The following is a 26,983-nucleotide window of genomic DNA, read 5'->3' on the forward strand; positions in this document are numbered from 1 at the left end:
CACAAACGGGAAGAAATCAGGGAAAAGGAGGAAACCCTCTGCTGAAGAAACAACAGAGTTCGGCGTTTGTGCTGGATGTTCTCTGCTGGTTGTTATGGCAACTTCTTTGCAGGCCTCTGTGCAAAGTGACACTGCAATGAGGCAGTGAGCAACAGCATTAGTTCATGGGCTCAGTTGACTAGGTTCACGAATGGCTACAAGATGAAAGGGTGTTTTATTAGAAACTACTAAAAAATTCAGCTTTGAAATGGGATCAGAGCATTCTCTTGAGCTCAAGAGAGCATGAAAATATCACTGAGGCTGTGACACACGCAATGAATTTTATGGGAAATTGCTCAAGAGAAATGCCAGAACATAGACAACTTAATTGGGCTTCACTGAATTAGCTTTAATTAATACATTGGATGAAAATAATTAAGTTCAAATACCTTATTAAACTTGTCCAGCTACTTAGTACAAGACTGGTGTAGTGATTGAAATGAGGTCAGCAAGGTGTACCTCCTAGTATATGAGTTCCCTGATTGGGGCTGCTAGTCTGGTCCAATCAGGGAACCATGGCAGACAGATATAAACAGGAGTTTTGCCACCGGGCGGTGGGGATCCCCAGTGGAGGGCTCTCTACGCGGGAGTCCTCCCCCTTTCTCTCGGGGATCTGGGGTGGAGGGTGCTGCACGCAGCAGTCCCCTGCAACCGCAGATTGCGGTGGTTCACGGACTCCCAGCCCAACTGCTTGTTCTGTGGCGCTGTGGAGTCCGTGGACCATGTATATATTGGGTGGGGGCGTTTGCACTCCCTTTTTGATTTTCTCCAAAACCTTCTCCTCTGTTTCTGGCTGCACTTCAGTCCCACGCTCCTGATCTTCGGGCACCCGGTACGGAGGAGGGAGGGCAGGTCCGAGGACCTCCTCGTGGGTCTGCTCCTGGGCCTGGCCAAACTGGCCATCAACAGGTCCAGGCAGCGGGCCGTGGAGGGGGTCGTTAGGGCCGACTGCCTGCCCCTCTTCCGGGGTTACGTTAGAGCCCGGGTGTCCTTGGAGAAGGAGCACGCGGTGTCCACCAACACCCTGGAGTCGTTCAGGGAGAGGTGGGCGCCGCAGGGAGTGGAGTGCATCATTTCTCCCTCCAACTCTATTTTGATTTAGTCCCTACCCTCCCCTTCACTGTTTTGCTCACACAGCATTGCCCTGTGGTTTGAAGGGCAGTGCTTGTCACTGGCTACTCGGGTGTTTTTCCTATCTTCCTGGTGGTGGAAATTGAATAAAGATTCGTAAAAAAAGAAAAAAAAAGAAAAAGAAAGAAGAAAAAAAAACAGGAGTTTTTATTTCCCCCATCACCAAGTCACCCTTTTTTTTTTACATGGAGAGTCCTTCACACTGATCCAGCTCCCTCAGAGCCAGCTCTCTGTTAGAGAGTGTTAGAGATACTGTTCACACTGAGAGCTGGCTCTGAGGGAGCCGGATCATTCTCTGTAAATAAAGGGTGAATTGATGATGGGAGACCACCTCTGTGCAGTTATTTCAAATGGCTACGGTACTGCAAGTCACCAGAGTTTTGTAGGACATGGGTATTAAGTGTTTACGGAACCAAGACAGCCAGATGATCAGCCATGATTTAATTGGAAAACAAAATGAATTGGAGCTTGGACCCTGTCCTTCTGTTTCCCTCATTTCTGATGAAGAGCTCCCGCCTAAAACGTTGATTTTCCTGCTCCTTGAATGCTGTCTGAGCTGCTGCGCTTTTCCAGCAACACACTCTCAGCTCTGATCCCCAGTATCTGCAGTCCTCACTGTCTCCCTGCCCTTCTGTTCTTAGTTGGGTCTGTTCCTCTCAGGGCTCAATGCCTCCAATTTAAAATTCTCATCCTATGTTCAAAGTCTTCCACAGCCTTACCCTCTTCTGTCATTGCCACCCTCCTATAGCCCAATAATGCTCGGAAAACTTTGTATCTCTTTAATTCTGACTGCTTGTGCAATCGCCCATCCAGCTCATTTTGTTGTAAAACTGGTGGCTGTCTCTGCCCTTCACTCTGTAATTCCCTCTTTAAACCTCTCTTTATGGCCACCTCTTCTTTGAAGAAGCTTTTCAGTATCTTCCTCAGGACCCAAACTTTAAATCACCCCTCTCCAAAAGATTCTATTTTGGCTCAGTGCCTACATTTATCTGACTTCTCTTCTGCGAAGCACATTGAGATGTTTCCCACATTAAAGGTGCTACATAAATACAAGTTGTTATTGCTGGTATACTCTCAGTACCGATCTTCAACTTCAATGACTATTGGCAGTCAAGGGGTCTTAATAATTGTCCGCTCCCACACAAGGCACAGTCAAATCTTCAGCAATGTTTGGAGTCTGTCCAATGGAAATGTGAACTCAGTGCACAGTCTCAATAAACTTCAAAGGAGCAATCAGATAGACAAAACTAGCTCACCGCTGCTTGCAAAACTGCCCCTGGTTATTACTGCTGCAATCTTGCATTGTCAGCATTACTGGATGGTTGCAGAACCACGCAGTGAAGAAATAGGATGTGAACTTTAACCCCTTGGACCAGCAGGGTCCTAGCTTTGCTCTTGTGCCTGGGCTCAGAGGCTGGCTTCAGCCACAGCAGCGGGTATACTTGGATTGGTTTCGAGACTATGTTGGGGTGGAGTGTGGGTTTTGGGCACCTGTGGATAGCTGGGGGCGGAGTGCATGAGAAAAGAATTTCCCTGTTCCTAATTAAGGGGTAGACAGGAACATAGAGTTGTGACTGCAATCAGATCAGCAGGTACGAAATGAACGGTCGAGTGGAGCTGAAGGGGCCGAATGGCCAACACCTGCTCCTAATTTGCATGTTCGATATCTAAAGAAACAAATGATGATGTTACCGGAGCACAGAATCAAATGGGATGCTGCCCCATGTCACCACTTCATCAATCTGGCCATTCAGCCCATTATGCCTGCTCCAGCTCTCCAAACAAGCATAATGACTTAGTACAATTCTCCCATCATTTCCCTTTAACCCCACTCAGTATGTCTACTTATGTAAGTATCTAGTGCCCTCTCAAATGTGCTGAGTGAACCTGCCTCCATCACATGCATTCCTAAATCAAACCACTCGCCGTGTGAAAAAAGACAATTCTCCCACTGCATTTTGTTTTTTGGCAAATAAGTATTAACCAGTGTCCTCTTGATCTTGTCCTTTTGGTCTGTCCCCTGTCTACTCTGTCCAGAACCTCTCAAAACCTCAATCAAACCCTCTCTCGACCATCTCCTCTCTAAATGGGCCAAGAGGTAAAACAAATCACCTTGTTTCTCTTGCCCAAGGAGGAGTAGTCATGAGTGACAGCAGAACCTTGTCCAAGCCGGAAGCATCACTTTCAGGCATGGGACATTTTGTCCTCAATCTTGGCTGTTCATAAAGTGAATGAGTCCAGCAAACAAGAATTGGTTTAATAGGAGTTGGAAACACACATCAATTCTGGTACAGACACAGACACGAACATTAACTGCTGCTGGAGGACCATTAACTTGGTGAAAGACCCTCTTTGGCCTGTCAAAGTCTTATTGGTTTTACAATGCACAGAGCTGTCCTCGATCTAGTGTTACAGACTGACACACACGAGTTCCAGGAATATATGCTGATGGTCACACTTAGGCTGTAACGCTTCACTGGGGACAGGCCACACAGTGTATGTAGAAGGCCCACTTGCTGTATTATATCTAAAATCTGGAGACCATGTAAAAACCCCCTCAAGCCATACATTTGATATGAAATGTATACTGTAAATATAACAAGTAAATTGTAAGTTCACTGAAGAGTCTCAGGAGTGCTGCATGCTGCATTAACAGAACATGGATTGTACCACATTTGGCTATGTAATAAGCTTTTGGAAATATTATGAATGAAGTACATGTTGGTGGACAAAAAATGACCCCAAATCCTCAGTTAACATTTAGGGTGCAACACAGTTCCTTCTCACATTAACCAGAAGGTAGAAGGTGGGCACTTACCCCAATGATGGCATTCAGTTCAGCCATGGTGACTTGCTTGGCACGCTCTATTGCCTGCACTACCTGTTGTTGATGCTGTCAATGAACCAGAAAGAGTATTGAGTAAGTCAAAAGACACATTTAAGAATATATTTCAAAGGAATAAAAGTTCTTTTTTTCATTTCTACTGCTATAAACATGCATATTTTCGCCACAATTCAACTCCTTAATCTTAAAAAAAAATTTTAAAAACCCGAAAGAACTGTGTATGCTGGAAATTGAAAACAAAATTGGAAATTGCTGGCAGCATCTGTGGACAGTAATCAGAGTTTTCAGTTCTGATTCAGTGACTCTTTTCAGAACTTGTAAAAAAAAGCATCAACAACAGCTTTATTTAATCTTATTATCTATTATTTATATAATCTTTTATGTCAAACAATACTCAAAAATGCTTCACTGTACCATTATTAAACAAGATATGAAAGCGAGCCACATAAGGAGATAAAAAGTTTGGTCAGAAGGGTAGTTTATAAAGAATGTCCCAAAGGAGGAGATTGGGTGTAGAAAGGCTTTATCAAGGTTATCTGGAATATAAGGTCCAGGCAATTGAAGTCATGACCTCCAAGGGTGCAGAGATTGAAACTAGAGATGCTCAGAAGGTCAGCATAAAAGGAGTGCCAAACATTGAGGGGCTGGAGGTGATTATTCAGCAAGGGAGGGACCTGAAAATACAAATAGGAACTTCAAAATCAAATTAATTGCTTCTTCCTTCAGTCACATTTTGTGTGTGCAATCCATTTTGTTGAAATCCATCCAAAATTTTAGAATTATCTTGTTCACAAATAGATTAACAAACATTGACAAAAACGTTAGCTCTGCCCACCTCCATTGACACAAGTGATACTGGGATTTCCATCAAAGTTGGAGATGATGAGAAGTTTCTGCTCTTAGCGAGTTGTTAATCTTTAGGATTGTCTGTGCCAGAGAGCAATGGAGGCTGGTAATTGAACATATTTAAGGTTGCGTTGACTAGGAGCCAATGTACGTCTGTGTGAGAGGTGAAAGGAGCTAGGATTTTGGACAGCCACAAGTTTACCGAGAGGAGAATGCAGGAGACCAGCCTGGAGAGATGTTGGAAGGGCCAAACCTAAAGGTAATGAGGTCACTGAGGAGGGTTCCAGATGAGCTGAGTCAGTGGGAGATCAGGTTGTTACAAACGTAAAAAGGCAGTCTTAATGACTGAGTGAAAAATGGTCATGTGGGTTGACTTAGACCAACCCTCTTCCAACCACACTGCCCTAGAAGCTGGCAAACAGCTACACCAGATTCGCTTTTATTATTTCTGCCACCTGAAGACCCTGCCCACCATGGGGCTGATGCCAGCAGTCATCAGATAAAGCTAATGGGCATTAATTGGGCAACCAAGACTCTCAATTGGCAGTGGGTCAGGAAGATTGTCCTGAGGCCTCCTCACCAAAGACTGAATCAGACTGGAGATAGGAGGGTGGTATCCCTGCCGACTGATTAAAACCCACCCACCCACACCACAAAATGTGGCACCAAGCAATGTGGAAAACACTGCCCTTAATGTTGGAAGGAGTTGGAGAAATGCTGCGAGTGAGACGGCTGGCAACTTGAGTGCAATCAGCCATACAGAGACGATGGGCCTCAGGAAAATCCCGGCTAGAATGAGATACGTCAAGGGGATTTTCCCAACAGTGAGTGTGAGGTAAAACGTCAAGGAGGGCAAAGTTGGGGAGGTGGAAATTGGAAGTCTGACTGATGAACAGGACATTTAGCGTGAAGTGCAATACAAAAACTAAGTTATGAAAAATCTCAGTTTACTAGGGATTTTCCTTCGCTACCTGGAAATTTTTCAGATGAGTCTCATCAGTTTTGACAAGTGACTTGTGTGAGATTGAGCAGTCTCTCAATACCTGTGCAAATGGAGTTGAACCTAAAAGGATCCAAATGTCTTGTACTCTCACGCAGCTGAGACTGGGGTCTCTCTTGCACTCATTGTTAACAGGTCATTTCCTCATACGGTTCCTGGTTTACAGCAACTGCTAATTCCATTTTTATTGCATACACTTCCTTGGGATTTTTTTTACTGGCACTTTGGGATAGCAATGTGTAATTCTACTCGTAGTTTTCTATAAACCTGCAAATTAGTGGTCTGCATATGAGAAATCTCTGTTACACACTAATGTCTTTTCTCATACAATCAACAATGGTATCAAAGGGTCTTACTTATTTCAATCGTTTGTATCCAATCAATTTTAATGAGTTTGAAAGTCATGCAGATGTATAGCATGGAAACAGACCATTCACTCCAACTTGTCCGTGCTGTCCAAATATCCTAAAATGATCTAGTCCAATTTGCCAGCATTTGGTCCATATCCTTCTAAAACCTTCCTATTCATGTACCTATCCAGATGATGGTCCAAGGTATTTTAAGACTTTGACCTAGAGCATTAATTAGGAAAATGGGTTGCTGTGCCCTATAATGTGAAATGACTGTTGCTTCTCACCTTGACGTCAGATATAAGAAGTAACATTCGGACTACACAAATAACAGGCAATGACCATCTCCGATAAGAGACAATTTAACCATTACTCCTTGACGTTACTATCACCAAATGCCTCAGTACTGACATCCTCTGAGTTACCATTGACCAGAAACCCAACTGGACTCACCATATAAACAGAGTGGTTACAAGAGCTGGTCAGAGGCTAGGGATGCTGCAGAGAGTAATTCACCTCCTGACTCCACAGAGCCTGTCCACAATCTACAAGGCACAAGTCAGGAGTGAGAGGAAATACTTCCCACTTGCCCTGGATGAGTGCAGCCCCAACATGTTTTGAATGAGTGGATACTAAATATCCTGAAGAACTACTGAGCATGGGAATGTTCACAGGGTCTTGGCCAACACTTACCCCTGAAAGTATTGGCTCAGTTGGTGCCACTTTCACCCAAGAATGGTCAGGTTCAAGTTCCACTTCAGGGCTTGAGTATAGAAACCAGGGCTGAACACAACAGTACGGAGGCCCTGCACCACTGCCTGATGTATTGTCTTCAGGACCAATCACTGGACCCAGGTCCCATCTGCCTGACTTGTGTGGATGTAAAAATTCTTATGCTGTATGTTGAAGAAAAGGAGAAGAGTTGCCTCACGCACCTAGGCTAATAGTGTTCCCCTGAATAAGACCATGAAAACGCTATATCCACTCAGGTTTGCAGGGCTGGTTGTGCAGGTTTGCTGTGTGCTATGGTCATCGGCGGTCCGTCACACATGACGACGACTCTCTTTACTCTCAGGGTGAGTCTGTGGGCGGCTGTACAGACCGGTGCCAAACTTGGGGCAGAAGGTGGTCACGGAAAGGGGTCGATGAGGCATAGGTGTGGCAGCACGCTCCTTTCGCTGTTCCGGTTTCCGATTTCCCTGACGGCGAGTCTCGAGGTGCTCAACACCTTCCCCGATGCTCCTTCCTCTGCTTTGGACAGTCTTGGGCCAGTGATTCCCAGGTGTCTGTGGGAATGCTGCACTTTGCCAGAAAGGCTTTGAGGGTATCCGTGAGGCATTTCCTTTATCCACCTGGGGCTTGCCTGCTGTTTCAGAGCTGGGTGTAGAGCACCTGACTGGGGACTCTCGTGTCGACCATGCGGATGAATGAGCCCAGCCCATTGCAGCTGATCGGCGATTGTGGGTGGTGGTGCGGGGAAGGGGGGGGGTTATGTGCTGTGGTTGTTTGCTTGGCGTTGGTGCATCTGTCTTCCCAGCAGATTCACAGAGTCTTGCACAGACAGTGGTGGTGGTACTGCTCCAGCACCTTGAGGTTCCTGCATTCCTGTGTGGCTTTGAAGTGTGGACTGTATGCTATATTACAATAGTGGCTATGCATCAAAGGTATTAGATTGACTGTAAAATGCTTTAAGATAACCGGTGGTCAGGAAAAGGCTGTAAAAATACAAGCCTTTAATTTTAACGAACACATAAGTATAAGCGGAGAGCTTTAGCCTCTTTGGAATGGCAACACACACTGTGCCTGAATGGTGAGGCCCAAACGTGCCTCCATTATCGGGCCGTTCAAACAAAGTTCCAATGTATGACCAGCTCATTTACTTTATTGCAGTTTGCAGGAGCAGCATGCAAACTGACCGCTGTGTTTTCGGTAATCCAATAGCATCTACGCTTTGATATCCTGGGGTTGTGGAAGGCACTAAGTATTCCTTCCTCATTCTTTCACATTTGGAAAAAGTTTACAGCCCTGGCAGACGTCTAAGCATTCACCAAAATACTATCCTCTGAGTTGCCTCAACCTTTCCAAGTGTTAGACTGGGGACAAAACATGCTGTAGTCTGGTGTTAATGACTAATCAAACTCTCGACTGTAACACCCTTTCCCAAGGCCTGGGGGAAGATCTGTGGTGCTGGAGAAGCACAGCAGGTCAGGCAGCAACTGAGGAACAGGAGAATTGACATTTCAGGCATAAACCCTTCCTGAAACGTTGATTATCCTGCTGCTCGGATGCTGACTGTCCTTTTTCAGCACCACACTCACGACTCTGATCTCAAGCATCTGCAGTCCTCACTTTCTCCTGGGGGAGATTTCACTAATATCATTATTCACAGAGTTTTTAAGCTGAAGTCAAGACCCATAATGCATCTCTCTCCACATTGAAGCATAAAAATACAGGCGGCTTCATCAGTAAGCTTGACTTTGTTACAATAAGATCAATTAAAGTAACCCATTTAGAGCAACAAGTTCGAAATGGATTCAGAAAACGTGAAGGAGAAAGTGAGGACTGCAGATGCTGGTGATCAGAGTTAAAAAGTGTGGCACTGGAAAAGCACAGCAGGTCAGGCAGCATCGAAGAAGCAGGAAAATCGATGTTTTGATCATAAGCTCTTCATCAGGAATGTGATCTGAATTGATCAATCTTGTATTTCCCAATGTTTGGTCTGCACATCGAGCCAGATTTCTCTTTCAGTGTGTCTGCCACAATTTATATTCTAGTTTCCTCCACTTGTCAACATAAGAACCCTTTCTCTTCCCTCGGCATATCTAGCTTATCAATTCCAGCACAGTGTCCAGTAACGATCACTAGGACACAGGAGATACACCATAGGCATTCAGTGTGGCACACAGAAAAGCCAAGAGTAGCTTCCAAATATCAAAACATTCAATTTCAAAGAAGGCTGGAGAAAAACGAGAACGTCTTGATGTGAAAGGAGTCAATTGACAGTCACAGTGTTTTGTTTACTTTTCTTTCTTTATTCATTCATGGGATGAAGGCACCACTGGCGAGGTAGCATTTATTGCCCATCTCTAATTGCCCAGAGGGCAGTTAAGAGTCATCCACATTGGGCACAGGTGTCGGGTGAAAGGGGAAAGATTTAAAAGGGACCAAAGGGGCAACCTTTTCACACAGAGGATGGTGCGTGGATGGAATGAGCTGCCAGAGGCAGTGGTGGAGGCTGGTACAATTACAACATTTAAAAGGCATCTGGATGGGCATATGAATAGGAAGGGTTTAGAGGTACAATGGCCAAGTGCAGACAAATGGGACTAGATTAGGTTAGGATATATGGTTGGCATGGATGAGTTGGACCAAAGGGTCTGTTTCAGTGCTGTGGATGTGTAGTCACATATAGGCCAGACCAGTTAGGGATAGCAATTTTCCTCCCTAAAGGACATCAGTGAACCACACAAGTTTTTCCTAATAAGGATAATGGATTCACGGTCATTATTAGACCCCTAACTCCGGACTTTTACTGAATTCAATGACAGGATTTGAACCTGGTCCCCAGAGTCTCTTGGTTAACAGCCCAGCAATAACACCACCAGGCCATTCGCCTCCTCTTTGGTTAATAGCAAGGGACACAACAGATACTCATTGCAGCCCTGGGTTTGGGAAGGGAAAACCGACCAGAGTGTATATAGAGTCATACAGCATGGAAACAGATTTCCCAACCCAATCTAGTCCCACCAGCCAGCGCCCAGCCCATATCCCTCCAACCCTTCCTATTCATACACCCATCCAAATGCCTCTTAAATGTTGCAATTGTACCAGCCTCCACCACTTCCTCTGGCAGCTCATTCCATACACATACCACCCTCTGTGTGAAAAAATTGCCCCTTAGGTCTCTTCTATACCTTTCCCCTCTGACCCTAAACCTATGCCCTCTAGCTCTGGACTCCCCCACCCCAGGGAAAAGATTTTGTCTATTTACCCTATCATGTCCCTCATGATTTTGTAAACCTCTTATAAGGTTACTGACACTCTAGGGAAACAGCCCCAGCCTATTGAGCCTCTCCCTATAACTCAAATTCTCCAACCCTGGCAACATCCTTGTAAATCTTTTCTGAACCCTTTCAAGATTCACAACATCTTTCCGATAGGAAGGAGACCAGAATTGTATGCAATATTCCAACAGTGGCCTAACCAATGTACAGCTGCAACATGACCTCCCAACTCCTGTACTCAATACTCTGACCAATAAAGGAAAGCATACCAAACGCCTTCTTCACTATCCTATCTTCCTGCGACTCCACTTTCAAGGAGTTATGAACCTACACCCCAAGGTTACTTGGTTCAACAACACTCCCTAGGACCTTGCCATTCAGTGTATAAGTCCTGCTAAGATTTGCTTTCCCAAAATGCAGCGCCTTGCATTTATCTGAATTAAACTCTATCTGCCACTTCTCAGCCCATTGGCCCATCTGATCAAGATCCCGTTGTAATCCGAGGTAACCTTCTTCGCTGCTCGCTACACCTCCGATTTTGGCGTCACCTGCAAACTTACTGACTGCTCATTATCCAGCCATTCCTACTAGATGTGATCTGTCACTTGGTTAAGTGTACCTTGAAGAGAGTTGCCATGACATCATCACTGCATCATAGCATGTGATCTAAGGGTCTCAGACTCCATCTTACCATCGGCTAACTTGAAGCATGAGGCTCTATGTGAGTTAATAACTTAATGTTAGCCCAGACAGACAAGACTGTGAACATAATGTTCCTACTAATCGCTACGTACAATAAATGTTTGTGGGTTCTGAGCTGGCAACATCACATCCCACGAGGAAATAAAAAAACCTCAGAGATGCAGAAAATATTAAAATTATATAAATAGAGAGTTTTCTTGGAAAATGTTCATGCTAGTAATAATACAGCAAAGAATAGCAATTGTGAGGTTAGTTTTTCCTGAGTAGAGCAACGGTGAGTCTCTCCTCCCCCACCCCACCCCACCCCACCCCCGTCTCTCTCTCTCTCTCTCTCCTTGTCTCTCTGTGTCTTGCTTTCTCTCTCTCTCTCTGTGTGAGTGTCTCTGCCTGTCTGTCTGTCTGTCTCTCTCTTTGTCTATCTGTCTCTGTCTGTCTGTCTCTCTCTCTCTCTCTTAGGAACCTGGGGTAGAGAATGCTGCACACGGCAGTCCCCTGCAACCACAGATTGCAGTGGTTCACAGACTCCCAGCCCGAGGCTGGAATCAAACCTGGGACCCTGACGCTCTGAGGCAGCAGTGCAGCCCCAAACACGATGAACAGAAGGGCCATTTTCAGTGCTGTGGATATACTGTACATGACTTTATGACACAGACAATGGGAATTTTAATTCGTTTTTAGGTGGTTGTACAGATTTGGAACTTGTGGCCTCAGAAGGTAGTGGTGGGGTGTCATTTAATATTTTCAAGGTGGAAGGGGCCCCTTAAATATTTTAAGGTGGAGGTGGGGGGAGGGCATTAAATATTTTAAAGTGAAGATGATGTGTTCAGTAAATATTTTCAAAGTAGAGGTTTGGGGATAATCATTAAATATTTTTAAGGTGGAGATGGGGGGAAGGCATTAAATATTTTAAGGTGAAGGTGATGTGTTCATGAAATATTTTCAAAGTAGAGGTATGGGGATAATCATTAAATATTTTTAAGGTGGAGGTATGGGGGCAGCTATTAAATATTTTTAAGGTGGAGGTGGATAGCCTTTGCTTCCCTTGCTTAAGAAGATTCTATCGTGGGTAGATGGAGTGCAGATTTCAAAACATAAACAGATATTCCAGGATCTGCTGAAATGGTGGCGCAGAATGGAAGGGTCAAATGGTCTTCTGTTTTAATTTCATGGATATATTCATATGCTCTTATGTTGTCATCTCAAGGTGTCAAGAAAGGTGCGCCTTACAGGGATGGGGTCAGAAATCAGGGGGTCTTTTTATATGTTCAAGGCTAAAAGGCTGAAAGCAAGCTGATTCACGCCAAAGCTGACTTCAAGCTAGCAACCAGTAAATGACCTGGATTTCTTCAGTCACATTTTTATATCAGTGAACAAGGTTGCAAGGCTCTCAATGTTAGTATTATCAGCAAGTTCCCAAGGTCATTAACAACCACCTGTATTTTTATAGCAGCTTTCATGGAGTCAAACGTCCCTGAGATTGTTATCAAACACATGATGCTGTGTGATATAAGGAGTTATCAGGGCCCCGTGCTAACTAACAAAAGGACAGCACTGTAAATGCTGGAGATCAGAAATAAAATCAGAAAATGCTGGGAGAAAGTAAGCAGGTCTGGTAGCATGTGTAGACACAGAAACAGAATTAACATTTTGAGTCCAATATGACTCTTTGTGCCAGAGAATGAAGAACTTTTAATTCAGGAACCAATAAGATTTCTCAAATGGTACATTTTAAGGAGCATTGAAAAGGTGGAGAGGGGCTCAAAAGAGGTTCAGAGAGATAGTTCTACATATTGGGGCCTGTCTGAAGGCACAGCTATTAATGAAGGAGCCTATTAGTAGCCAGAGACATGTATTTGAACTGAGAAACAACAGTTAGTCATTCAGCACCTCAAGCCCCTTCTGCTCATCAATTAGATGATGACTAATCCATACCCCATTTGCAGTTACCTGCCTCAGCTACATTACCTCCAAATTGGCCTAGCTCTGAGCTAAAGAACATTTCATCCCATTATTGATTTCCCCCAGCTACATAGTTTCAATGTCTGAATCCCACGTATACAAAAATAAAAATCTGTGACCTGCCCCCAAGCTAATAATCACACTTTTTAAAATTAATTTGTGGCATGCAATTGTCACGTTAGCCAGTATTTACTGCCCTGTCCCTAGTTGCCCTTGAAAAGATGGTAGCGAGCTGCCTTCTTGAATCGCTGCTGTCCACAATACCCTTCGGGAGGAAATTCCAGGATTTTGACCCAGCGACAGTGAAGGAACGGTGATATATTTCCAAGTTAGGACGGTGAGTGGCTTGGAAGGGAACTTGGAAGTGCTGGTGTTCCCATGTATCTGCTGCCCTTGTCTTTCTAGATGGAAATGGTTGTGTGTTTGGAAGGTGCTGTCTGAGGACCTTGGGTGAATTTCTTCAGTGCATCTTGTAGATAGTATATATTGAGTAGGAGTGGTGGAGGGAGTGAATGTTTATGGATGTGATGCCAATCAAGCAGCTACTTTGTCCTGGATGGTGTCAAGCTTCTTAAGTATTCGATGGTCAGCATGATTTGAAGATGCCGGTGTTGGACAGGAGTGTACAAAGTTAAAAATCACACAACACCAGGTTGTAGCACGAGCTTCCAAATAAACCTGTTGGACTATAACTTGGTGTTGTGTAATTTTTAACTTCTTAAGTATTGTTGGATCTGCACTTATCCAGGCAAGTGAGCAGTATTCCATCACATGCCTGATGGAATACTCCAACAATACTTTTCCATAAGAAATGGTTGAGGCAGGGATTTCACTTTGAGGGAAAATTGAATAACTCTTTGAAGGTGAATAGCAAGACTTTGAGGAGAACGAGGGGCAGTGGCCTTGGCTTCTGATTGGTTGAGGAAAAATCCCGAGCAGACATGATGGGCCAAATGGTCCCCTTTAATTACAGGTGAAACCTCTAGTTCTACGGTTCCTTCCCTGTGCCCCGTATCCACACTCCCAAAAAGAAATCAAAGAACATGAACTGAATGAAGTCACAAAAATGAAGACTTCACAAATTTGTAAAATAAAATCCAAACAAAGGCTGTTCTCCACAAAACCTCCTGGCTCTGAAATTCCCTCCAAGTACAAACAGGCAGTTACAGGTCCCAGATTGGGAGCATTGCAGCAAGACTAGTCCAACAAATTAACATCCTGGGCTATCCTTAACAAGATCTTAATACTGTGGCTTCTCATGGGTCAAACTGATTTGGCACCTGACCCTTCTCGGTTCAATACTGCAATTAATCCTATGCAGTTCATTAACTTAATAGTTTCACCTCTGACACTTCCAAGTGCACTTTACAGAAGATCTGTAGGAGAAGAGTCGTTACTGCCAACAACAAATCTCCACCATTTTCTTCAGCACAGTCTCCAGCCATGGTTACAGTGAGCCATACAAGATCAAGAACAATGCGGAAGAAACATTCCCAACATCAAAATGGTTACAGCACAGCATGAGTACATAGGCCCTCTGTGTTTGCCCAAACTCTCTGAAGGCATAATTCCCCTCATGTTAGTTCCACACCTCCCTCTCATAGTACAGCAAATTCTTCCTTTTCAGGTAATAATCCCATTCCCTTTCGAAAACCTCAACTGAATCGGACTCCACCACATTCCAGATCCTTTGCCTTTGTTGCATGAAAACATTATACTGTTTCTCCTGTCACCATTGCTTCTTTTGCCAATTACCTTTCTTCTGTGTCCTCCTGTTCTCAATCTTCCCAACAATGGGAATAATTTTACCCAATTTACTCTGTCTAGACCCCTCATGATTCTGAATATCCCTTTCAACTCTCTTCTCAGTCTGCTCTTCTCAAAGGAAAACAGTTCCAAAAACTCCTATCTGTCTGCATCACTTAATTTCCTCATCCCTGGAACCATTCTCATGTATCTTTTCTAAACTCTCTCTGAAGACTTCACTCTCTTCTTCCTTAGTGTGATGCCCAGAACTGTTCACAATACTCCATTTTTGGCTAAACCAATGCTTCATGTAAGTTTGACGTAATATCCTTGCTTTTATACTCTTTGCTGCTATAAGAAAAACTCAATGCTGTCTGCGTTCTTAACCACTTTCTCAACCTACAGCATGGAAAACAACGTTTTTCACTGTACATGTGACAACAATAAATCAATCAATCAATCGATTACTTATTCAAGTCCCTCTTTCCAGCACCTCCTTTGGAATTGTACTCTTTATTTTGTGTTGTATTTTCCTACCAAACCACTCTCTGGGCCAGAAAATCCCAAAGGACCACCACCTTCTGAGAGAAGAAACCTCTCCTCATCTCAGTCCTAAATGGTCTGCCCCTATTTTACCACCTTATCCTGTACCTCACCAGCCAAGAAAAACCTTCTCTCTGCATCTACCCTGTTGAGCCCTCAAGGAATTGCACATATTCAAACGAGGTCACTACTCATTCTTCTAAACCCCAGAGATTTGATTAGAAAATATAAAGTGATATGAAGATATGACGTTGAGTTGAGGATTGGTCAGGATCTTTCATAAGGGCAAGGTGGGCTCAAAGGCCTGAATGGCCTAGCTCTTCCTGCTTCTATTCCTTATATTTTTTCATATTATGCAGTACCCTCAAGTAGCCAAGAATACAGAGGAGGGCAGGATACTACAGCATTACCACTACCATCAAGTTGGCATCCCAAGAGAGTCTATATATTCAGGAAAGGATGTTGAAGAGGAGAATTAATAACAGCAATATGATGGCACCCCAGTCAAGCCGGTACCTTTAGTAATTGGTGTCTTGCAGCATTATCTATCATAGTGGAGTCCATACCCCAACACAGGTTAGCACTTCCTGAGCAGGAATAGAGTAAATTGGGGGCCACTGACTTACTGAAAGTAAGTACTGAGAGCACCACTTAAGTTTCACTACACAACCAAAGCTAAAAATATTTCTTGCCTCCAACTAGCTGATGAGTGGAACAGGACATAACTTGATGTAGTGACAATATTGTTAAGTGGCTTGGGAACGTCCAGCTCTATCATTTGTGCAGTCAAGCAGTGCTCCGGGGCCACGATGCTTGTTTACTGATTAAATGAACTCTGAGTGCAGTACCAGAGGACCTTCAAGATATCAATACCTGCAGCCATGTCAAATCAACCATGAAGGACTGTGTGCTCCCAGTTCTTAAGCAGTCTCTTTCATCATATTTGTCAACCAGCCTGTATGTGGAGCTGCAAGCATAGTGTAGCATCTGTTACGATGATTTTTTTAAAAAGAGGTCATAATATTTGTGCTCCCAATGGTTAATCGATAATTCCTAAAACCATTTCAAAAGGCTCACAGGTGACACAGTGGCTCAGTGGTTAAAACTGTTGCCTCACAATACTACAGACCCGGGTTCGATTCCAGCCTCGGGCTACTGTCTGTGTGGAGTTTGCACATTCTCCCCGTGTCTGCGTGGGTTTCCTCCGGGCGCTCCGGTTTCCTCCCACAGTCCAAAGATGTGCAGGTTAGATGTGGATTGGCCGTGCTAAATTGCCCATAGTGTGCAGGGTTGATAAGTGTGGTACAGGAAAATCACAACAGGTGAGGCAGCATCTGAGGAGCAGGAGAGTCAACATTTCGGGCACAAGCCCTTCATCAGCTCTTCTCATTCCTGATGAACAGCTTATCTCCAAAACATTGATTCTCCTGCTTCTCAGATACTGGCTGTGCTTTTCTAGTCCTCACTTTCTCATAGTGTCCAGGGAGAAGCCATGAGACATGCAGGTCAGGGAGTGGGTCTTGGTTGAATGCTGTTCGGAGGGTTGGTGTGTGGACATGCAGGGATTAGATAGAGAGGTGGACTCAGTGGGCTGAATAGCCTGCTTCCACACTGTAGGGCCTCTATGATTCTATTCAAAAATTGATATTGAGAGGTAAATTATCCAATACTACCTCTTCCTTTATTTCATTTTCTCCCCTCTGGTGTCCTTCTCCCTCTACCCCTATAGAATGTGGCCCTGGGTGATTGAAACAGCCTCCATGCTACTCAAGTGGGCACTCTTTCCACGCATGCAGGTGTGTTGGATGACGCCCACAGGTTGTTGGCAAGTTAGGCACCAGCCTGCACTTGCCCCACCAACCAAACAAGCTTACTTTCCAACTGCTACTGCAGAATCACCATCATCAGCTGGGGAGCTCTATTGACACTGTGGACTGCACACAGAGAACAGAACATGTTTGTGACTTTGTGGCACACTGGGGATTAGCCTCCCTCTCCACCCCCACGACCTGAGGCTGTGCCTGAATTCTCCTCTGGATCCACCCAATCCCCCTCCCTCCCTCCCAAGGGGCCAATTTGTTGACCTGCGCCAATCACTGTAGCTTCAGTCTTTGTTGTCACCAGGTCTATTTACACATTGGTTTTAATGAGAGTGTTTGCATTGCTGCTCCTGAAAGTGGTGGTTTAGGATGTTTGGACTGTTGAAATGGGAGGCCGGGTTGTTTGCATTGCAATGCTGGAACTGAGTAACTGTGTTCACATCCCTTGGAAAAGACTGACGGGACTCCCAGAATGAGGCAAAACGCAGCACCTTATGGAATATGCTTCAACCCAGTGATCACAGTGGTTTTGTCCTCTTAAATGTGAACTTATTTCTGGCATTACGCATGGAAAGCCTGCACTAAGCTGCTTGTTTTCCCCATCAAAAGAAGCTGTAAGAGCAGAATAAGGTTACCCAGCTCCTTGGTACCAAGCCTTGCATTGATTCTACATGTTAACTTATCATCAGACAGTGAGGAGCCATGCTCTTACACAAGAATTGCAGTTTCAGGCTCTTAGGGAAGGTTGAACTGAGCAGCATCTACACTGACTTCACGTTCAGCTTGGGTCTTTGGAGAGAAAATAAAAAATAATCATTCTGTTGCCTTTCAGAAGAGTCCAAGAACAGCCAATCAAGTACTTTCAGAGGGGCTGTCACTGCAGTAATGAAGATAAACTGTCACACACAACTTGCACAGCAAGCTCCCAAATACTGCAATGTGACAATGACAGGATCATCCTATTTTGGACGCATTGTTTGAGGGATAAATATTAGCCAGGTCAGACCTCCCCTACTCTTCTTCAAATTAGCACTGTGGGTTTGGTACATTTGCCTCCATTAGTCAGAACATTGAGTATAGGAGCTTGGACACCATGTTGCAGTTGTACAGGATGTTAGTGCGACCACTTTTGGAGTACCGCATACAGTTCTGGTCGCCCTGATATAGGAAGGATTGCTGAGAGTGCAGGAAAGACTTAGAAGGATGTTACCAGGATTGGAGGGTTTGCAGTATAAAGAGAGGCTGGATAGGCTGGGATTATTTTCACTTGAGCGTAGGAGGTGGAGAGGTGACCATATTAAGGTGTATAAAATCATGAGGGGCATAGATAAGGTTAATTAGATCTGCCGGTCCAGCCTATCTTAAAGGAGAGCAATAAGCAAAGTAATTATATCACCGGCGCATGAGGTTGCTAGCTTTGGTTAAGCTTATTTCTGGGTGTTTTATCATGTGTGTCCAATTAGTCTACTGGGTCCAAACGTTGATACAATCATAGAATGCCCACAATGTGGAAGCAGACCATTCGGCCCACTGAGTCCATCCGAACAGCATCTCAGACCCAGACCCAGACCCTTACCCTATCCCTGTAACCCTGCATTTCCCGTGGTTAACCCACCTAGCCTGCACATCCCTGGACACTATGGGCAATTTCCCATGGCCAATCCACCTAACCTGCACATATTTAGGCTGTGGGAGGAAACCAGAGCACCCAGAGAAAACCACGCACACAGAGGGAGAATGTATAAACTGCACTGACAGTCGCCTATGGCTGGAATCGAATCAGAGTCTCTTGGCGCTCTGAGGCAGCAATGCTAACCACTGAGCCACCATGCTGCCCTCTCTTCAAATCCAATAACTTAATAATAACAACACAAAGCTCCCTTTTGATTTTACTTGTGGACTTGCTCACTGCAGCAACCAGGAGACTACAATCTGTATAAAACAAGCAAACTCCAGAAGAACCGTGGGGAGCTGGCAAGCTGCTCATGTGAGCTAAGCACTGGAAGCGACTCTTGTACAGTAAAGCAGCTGATGTGAGGGAGGGCTGTGGATTCTCTATTCTCCTCAAAGCTGTTGGTGTGCAAACAGTTAATTTTTCACAGCAGTTCAAGAATCCATGTGTTTATTACCCCAGCTGCAGCATTACTCACAAACATCGCAGTTTCCAAAGAGAACGTGATCTGTACAACCACTTTCTGCCCAGAGCCGATTCATGAGCTGCCCATATCTCTGCTGCCTGAACATGTTACACACATCACTGAGTTTCGAATTAAAATACATCAGACTCAATCTTCCCCTCCCCCCCGCCGGTACTAACACAAACCCCTGTGGTGAATCTGACAAAAGTGTAGCCAACTGTTACACAAATTCACACATAATCCCCTGGCATTGCCCTGAGGATGAACATTAGTTATTATGGGAACAACTGCTGAGTGGGAGTTGTTGCCCGCATTCGCCATTTTGTGACTTTGCCAGTTGTTTCACCGAGAAAATGAGAGAACAAGGAATACATAATTCAAATATTAAAACATTGCCAAAAGGAGGCAAGAAGTCAAAAGTTTTTCACCCTGCACTCATTAGGACTGAGCTGCATGAAACCAAACTTATATCAGGAACAAACAATGTGAACAGCACAAGAGCAGGCTGCTGAGTCAATGGACCATTGCTGATTTATCCAACTAAACAGCATCCTCCTCCTTCACTGCATAATTAGTTGTTCCCTTAGAATCACAGAGTCGTAGAGATGACCAGCACAGAAACAGACCCTTCAGTTCAACTCGTCCATGCTGATCAGATATGCTAACCTAATCTATTCTATTTGCAGCACTTGGCCCATATCCCTCTAAACCCTTTCTATTCATATACCCATCCAGATGCTTTTTAAATGTTGTAATTGTACCAGCCTCCACTACTTCCTCTGGTGGCTCATTCCATACATGCACCACTCTGAGTGAAAAAGTTGCCCCTTAGGTCCCTTTAATATTTTTTCCTTCTCACCCTAAACCTATGCCCTCTAGTTTTGGACTCCCCCACCTAAGGGAAAATATCTTGTCTATTTATCCTATCCATGCCCCTCATGATTTTATAATCCTCTATAAGGTCACCTCTCAGCCCCAGCGCTCCAGAGAAAACAGCTCCAGCCTCTTCAACCTCTCCGTGTAGCTCAAATCCTCCAGCCTTGCCAACATCCTTGGAAATCTTTTCTGAACCCTTTCAAGTTTCACAACATCCTTCTGAAAGGAAGGAGATCAGAATTGCACGCAATATTCCAAAAGTGGCCTAACCAATGTCCTGTCAGCCGCAACATGACCTCCTAACTCCTGTACTCAATACTCTGACCAATAAAGGAAAACATACCAAACCCTTCTTCACTATCCTATCTACCTGCGACTCCACTTTCAAGGAGCTATGAACCTGCACTCCAAGGTCTCTTTGTTCAGCAACACTCTCTAGGACCTTACCACTAAGTGTATAAATCTATGATTTGCTTTCCCAAAATGCAACACCTCGCATTTATCCAAATTAAACTCCATCTGCCACTCCTCAGCCCATTGGCCCATCTGATCAAGATCCCGTTGTAAAGTGAGGTAACCTTCTTCGCTGTCCACTACACCTCCAATTTTGGTGTCATCTGCAAACTTATTAACAGTACTTTTAGATTAGATTAGATTAGATTAGATTACTTCTTTTGTTCACATACAAATCATTTACATAAATGACAAAGTTCCTTGTGTCTCAGTCCCAATTCGCTCAAAATGAAAAAATAAACCTTTTGATACCTTTTGTTGTTTTAGCAATGTTTAAGTATTTCAGTATTTCGAAGTAATTAATTAATTAATTCAGAATACTGCTTCCAGAATAAACAGTGGTTGTGGAGTCCTTTCAGTACGGAGCTTGCGATTTCAAATAAACCTGTTGGGTTGTGTGACTTCGGACCTTGTCCACTCCAGTCCAGCACTGTCACCTCCACATCATGGCTTTCATTATGGTGACAAAGTAATGAGTGTTCTAAAGCTAGACAGGATCAGATTTGACACTGCCTTGCCATGACATAGAATTGGCATTGTAGAGAGTCTATAGAGGTAGATATCAATCAGAGAGGGTTTTAAAAAAATTATTCACAGGATGATGGTGTCACTGGCTAGGCTAGCATTTATTGCTCATCGCTAAGTAACCAGAGGATCAAGCAAGGGTCAACCAAATGCTGTGTGTTGGGAGTCACATGTAGGCCAGGGCAGTTAAGGATGGCAGTTTCCTTTCCATTAGAGAACCAGATGGCCGGCCTTTTTCAACAATTGACAATGAATTGATGGTCATCATTAGACACTTCTGTCCTTATGTTTATTCAATACAAATTCTACCACCTGGCATGGCAGGATTCAAACCCAGGTCCCCAGAATATTACCTGGGTCTCTGGATTAACAGTCCAGTGATAATACCACTAGCCATCGCCTTCCCTTATTGGTAGGGTCTTGGTATCTTTACTGCTAAAGATCAGACACCGATGGAGGAACACAACAGAACCTTACACATTAAAGTGTTCTTTGCTTTATTCGAGACTATGGGCTTAGTATCTGTCAGTGATTGAGAGTCTCTACAATGTTTAACCTTTTTTTTTGAAATGGGATTTGCTCTTTCTGCTTCTAGACTGTTTATTTGCAGAGTGCCTTTACACCTTGCGAACAACCAGGCTTTCGAAATAAACAGCAAACAGCGTCTTGAGTGGAACAGTCTCATATCATATTTAGAAGATGCATCACTGGCCAGGAAGTGGATATTACGCATTGGAATTAAAACCCAACCTACCCTAAATAAATTTATATTAGTTACCAACAAGAGAAAAAGACTTACCTCTTGAGAAAGGAAAGGTATAATTTGCGCACAAATTGTGCTCAGTCTCTTCACAATTTCTGCCTGCAACAAAAAAAAGGAGATAACGTAAAGTTTGGCATCGCTACAGTGTAATTGTAAAATGACCAGACACCATCACCATTAAGGACAGTATCAGTCTCCAAGCTGTTAGCCTAATTGTCCTTCTTACTGTCCCAACATAGAGTCATCGAGACATACAGCATGAAATGGACACTTTGGTCCAACTCGTCCATGCCAACCAGATATCCTAAACTAATCTAGTCCCATTTGCCAGCACTTGGCCCACATCCCTCTAAACCCTTCCTATTCATATACCCATCCAGATTCCTTTTAAATGTTATAATTGTACCAGCCTCCACCACTGCCTCTGGCAACTCATTCCACACACGCACCACCTTCTGCGTGAAAAAAGCTGCCCAATAGCTCCCTTTTAAATCTTTCCCCTCTCACCATTAACTTATACCCTCTAGTTTTGGGCTCCCCCACCCCGGGGAAAAGACCTTGCCTATTTACCCTATCCACGCTCCTCATGATTTTATAAACTTCTATAAGGTTACCCCTCAGCCTCTGACACTCTAGGGAAAATAACCCCAGCCTATTCAGCACCCCTCTACTGATCAAACGTATTACAAACCAATGAGGAATAGTATAAGGTCAGAAGTCGCCAAACTGTGACACAGGTCCTATTTATATGTCTTGACTTGAATAACCTATTTCATGGAATGCAAACATTTATATTGTTTTAAATCACTGATTAGCCCCCAGCTGGAGCATTGTACCGACATCTCGACGCCACAATTTAGTAAATTCTTAGAGAAGTACAGACCCATCGGCCCTCGATATTGTGTCGACCTTTTATCCTACTCTAAGATCAAACTAACCTACATACCCTTCAGTTTACTATCATCCATGTGCCTATCCAAGAGTCGTCATAATGGCCCTAATGTATCTGACTCCACTATCACTGCTGATAGCGCATTCCACACACCCACCACTCTCTGTGTAAAGAACCTAGCTCTGATATCTCCTCTCAACCTTCCTCCAATCACCTTAAAATTATGCCCCCTCGTGACAGCCTTTTCCACCCTGGGAAAAAAGTCTCTGGCTATCCACTCTGTCCATGTCTCTTATCATCTTGTACACTTCTATCAAGTCACCTTTCGTCTTTCTTTGCTCCAACGAGAAAAGCCCTAGCTCCCTCAACTTTTCCTCATAAGACGTGTCCTCCAGTCCAGGCAGCATCCTGGAAAAACTCCTCTGCACCTCTCCACAGCTTCCACATCCTTCCTATAATGAGGCGACCAGAACTGAACACAATATTCCAAGTGTGTTCTAACCTGGGCTTTATAGATCTGCAGCAAGACCTCCCAGCTTTTAAACTCAATCCCCCTGCTAGTGAAAGCCAACACACCATACGCCTTCTTAACAACCCTATCAACTGGGTGGCAACTTTGAGGGATCTATGGACTTGGACTCCAAGATCCCTCTGTTTCTCTACACTGCCAAGAATTCTGCCTTTACCCCTGTATTCTGCATTCAAATTTAACCTTCCAAAATAAAATCACTTCACACTTTTCCAGGGTGAACCCCATCTGCCACTTCTCAGCTCTGCTCTGCATCCTGTCAATGTCCAGTTGCAACCTACAACAGCCCTCCACACTACCCAGAACTCCATCAACCTTCTTGTCATTAGCAAATTTACTAAACCACCTTTCTACTTCCTCACCAAAGTCATTTATAAAAATCACAAAGAGTAGTGGTCCCAGAGCAGATCCCTGCAGAACATCACTGGTCACTGAGCTCCAGGCTGAATACTTTCCATCAACGACCACTCTCTGTCAGTGAATTCTGTATCCGGACAGCCAAATTTCCCTGTACCTGATGCCTCCTTACTTTCTGGATGAGCCTATCATGGGGAACTTTATCAAACGCCTTGCTAAAATCCATGTACAGCACATCTACTGCTCTACCTCCAATGTGTTTTGTCACATCTTCAAAAAATTCAATAAGGCTTATGAGGCATGACCTACCCCTCACAAAGCCATGCTGACTATTTCTAATCAAGCCATGCCTTTTTAAATAATCATAAATCCTGTCCCTGAGAATCCTCTCCAATAATTTGCCCACCACTTATCTATCCTCATGTTTTTCAAATTTTCCAGCACATCCTCTTTCTTAACATCAATCTGTTCAAGCCGATCAGCCTGTTTCACACTGTCCTCACAAACGACAAAGTCCCTCTCACTATTGAATACTGAAGCATTAAGGATCTCCCCTACCTCCTCCAATTCCATGCACAAGTTCCCTCCACTATCCCTGATCCATCCTACACTCACTCTGGCCATTCTCTTGTTCCTCACATAAGCTTATGGGGTTTTCCTCAAACCCAAATAAAGGTGCAGAGATTTCCTACATTGGTGTTGGGGATGATGAATTTCCATCAGATGGAAGTGTTAATAGAAGCTACAGCAGTTTTTCCTAGAGCAGAGAGGTTTATGAGAGATTTAATGGTAGATAAGAGAGAATTGAATAGGGAGAACCAGTTTCCACTAGCAGCAGGGTCAGTAAGCAGAAGACACAGACTTAAAATCACTGGCACAAGAAGGGGAGCATAATTTTCTTATCCCAGCAAATGGTTGTGATATGAAATTCACTGCCTGAGGTGGAGTCGATTAGAAATCAGCTCGTACACTGTGTTCGGTTCTGGGTAGCACACTTTAGGAAAGCTGGGAACAGATCAGAAATTGTGCAGGAAGAAACTACAAAGATAGTTCTAGGAATGAGGAACTTCAGTTACACTGACAGATTGGAGAAGTTGAAGAGAAAGATGACAGGAGATTTGATCAAGTGTTTAAAATCATGAGAGCTCTGAACCAAGGAGACAAGGAGAGATCTTTCCCAGTAGTGGAAGGAATCGAGAAACAAGAGGGCACAGATTTAAAGATAATTGACACAAGAAATTACAGCGACCTGAGGAAAGCCTCTCCTATACATTTTAGAATGAGGAATGCCCTGCTTGACAGGGTGGAGGAGACAAGTTCAGTTGAAGGAATCGGATCATTATCTGAAGCAAAAGAAAATGCAGCTTTATGAGGAAGAGACACAAGGTGCTTATCCAGAGAGCTGACACAGTGGTGATGGGCTGAATAGCCTCTTTCTGCACTGTGACTGTCCTGTGAACTTAGAGAGAATTGGAAACATATTTACAAAGCAGAACCTGACAGGTGTGAGTCATGTTCTTAAGCTGTGGGGAAAAACCAACGTGTACACTTGCTGCCATCCCAAAACACTGGTCTCCAAACTAGCGACATGCTACGTCAACATAATCTCTCTTTTACTGCCATCTGATTTGCTAATACTGGACCAATGATAAAGCAGGGCATTTTGACAAAGATACAGCTGCTTAACCTTGCATTAAACTGAAGGCCTGTCCCCATAGACTGACAACAAGAAAGCATTATAAACATCCAAACAACAATGGAAACCTTCTGGTTCATTTACCCAATCCCACAGAATTGCAATACGTTGTGTTGCACAACATAGACTTTCCCCATGCAAAACCATATCACCTTCTGGGAGAGGCAGAAAACTAGATTTCCCAAGACGTCCACCTCGGCCAACTGTAACAGCTCCAGGGAATCATTCTGGCCCGGAATTCTTTGAGGTGCAGCCAGCCTGGTCAGAACCAGTTGCAGCTCTGGCTTGGGAAGCACAGAGACTCAGAGGCACGGCTTTTATTACTGAACGCTGCATGCAATGTGGAGTTGGAGGATTTTCATGAGGGTGAGTAAACGGAGTGCAGGTTAGTGAACACCGCCTCTTTTTTCAGCTACACAATGGATGGAAAGCTGATCGATCTTGCAGAACATTGCAACACAGCAATCTTATGCATGAACATTAACATGGATCACGTAGCCTGACAGCCACTGTAAAGGGCTTTTGCCCGAAACGTCGATTTCGAAGCTACTTGGATGCTGCCTGAACTGCTGTGCTCTTCCAGCACCACTAATCCAGCCACTGTAAACTCTTATGCACTGAACCTTACCAGAAATTTGAGTGTCAGTTTTGTTGGAGGGTTTCTCTCTGTGCAGAAAACTTGCTATCGTTCCCAACTCTGCCTCATTACCCATGCTTCACGCCCCTTGATGCCTGACTTGTCCGTTTCTCGCATTCGCTATCCCCTGACATCCCAGGATTCCTGGCACTGGCACCACCTTTAAAAGGTGCTGGTACAACAGATTGAGCACTGTCAGTCCACCCCGCACAGTTAGTGACCTTTGCCCTTGATATGGCAGCTCAAGGGGAACTCGGTAAGTGTCTTTACAGACCAGGACCCATGGTTCCTGTGGGTGGGTTGATGCAGAGGAAGGATGTCCTCTTCTGCCAGGACCACCAGAGGAGGCCACAACACAAAACCCTGTCAACCTGGTCCGAGGTTGAATGGGATGCTCTTCAAAGGCTCACGTTAATGGGCCAAATGGCCTCTTTGCACAACATAGGGTGCACTGTGAGTAGACTGGAGATGTGCCATGATGGTGCGGTGGGACGAGTACATGCAAGATGCCAAGTTCAGCGGGCATGCAGTGTGCGCGGTCACTGCCTATGGAGTATGCCAGGAGATATCGATGACTGGTGACCAGGCTCAAGCTCTAGAGGAGCAAGCTCTGAGCTGGAGACACCAGGGTCCCTGTGCTGCCTTTGATGTCAGGAATTCTCTATGCCTAGTGTTACCCATCAGGTGGGGAATGGGAGTCTGTAAGGAGACAGTATTAAGTAATAATAAGGGTGGTAATGAGTGATAATCCATGTAAATAGGCCTCTCACTGCTCACTTCCTGACACTGGCAAATAGGAGTACTTGCTCTCTGCATTGAGAAGGTCCTTGCTTGATATCTCTCCCAACCTTCTCGCCATGGCCCATGTCATTTCGGGGCTGAGAAGATACTACCCTGTGTATTATGAGAGGGAAGTGCAATAATAGATCTGGGTCATCAGAATGGAGAAGGTTAAGGCAAGGGTAACACTCTAGGCAGAAAGTCGTTTGTGAGTGACAAGCTGCATGCATTATTAACAAGGCATGCCTCGGGCTGTAACATTCTCCTGAGCTTTGTCGCCTGCTCAAGCCTC

At 44.4% G+C, this 26,983-nt stretch overlaps 1 protein-coding gene across 7 annotated transcripts in view; it reads right to left on the reverse strand.

Moving 5' to 3' along the window:
• Positions 1–26,983, reverse strand: part of LOC140494706 (transducin-like enhancer protein 4) — a 217,021-nt gene that overhangs the window by 117,423 nt on the left and 72,615 nt on the right. For all 7 annotated transcript variants that reach the window (XM_072594216.1, XM_072594215.1, XM_072594211.1 and 4 more), the window contains exons 5-6: positions 21,837–21,899; positions 3,989–4,063 (exon numbers count right to left, since the gene is read on the reverse strand). In XM_072594216.1, the coding sequence (XP_072450317.1) occupies positions 3,989–4,063; positions 21,837–21,899 (138 nt within the window). The remainder of the gene's footprint in view (positions 1–3,988; positions 4,064–21,836; positions 21,900–26,983) is intronic.

This window comes from Chiloscyllium punctatum, chromosome 24 (assembly GCF_047496795.1).
Source record: "Chiloscyllium punctatum isolate Juve2018m chromosome 24, sChiPun1.3, whole genome shotgun sequence".
In the NCBI taxonomy this organism is placed as follows: Eukaryota; Metazoa; Chordata; class Chondrichthyes; order Orectolobiformes; family Hemiscylliidae; genus Chiloscyllium; species Chiloscyllium punctatum.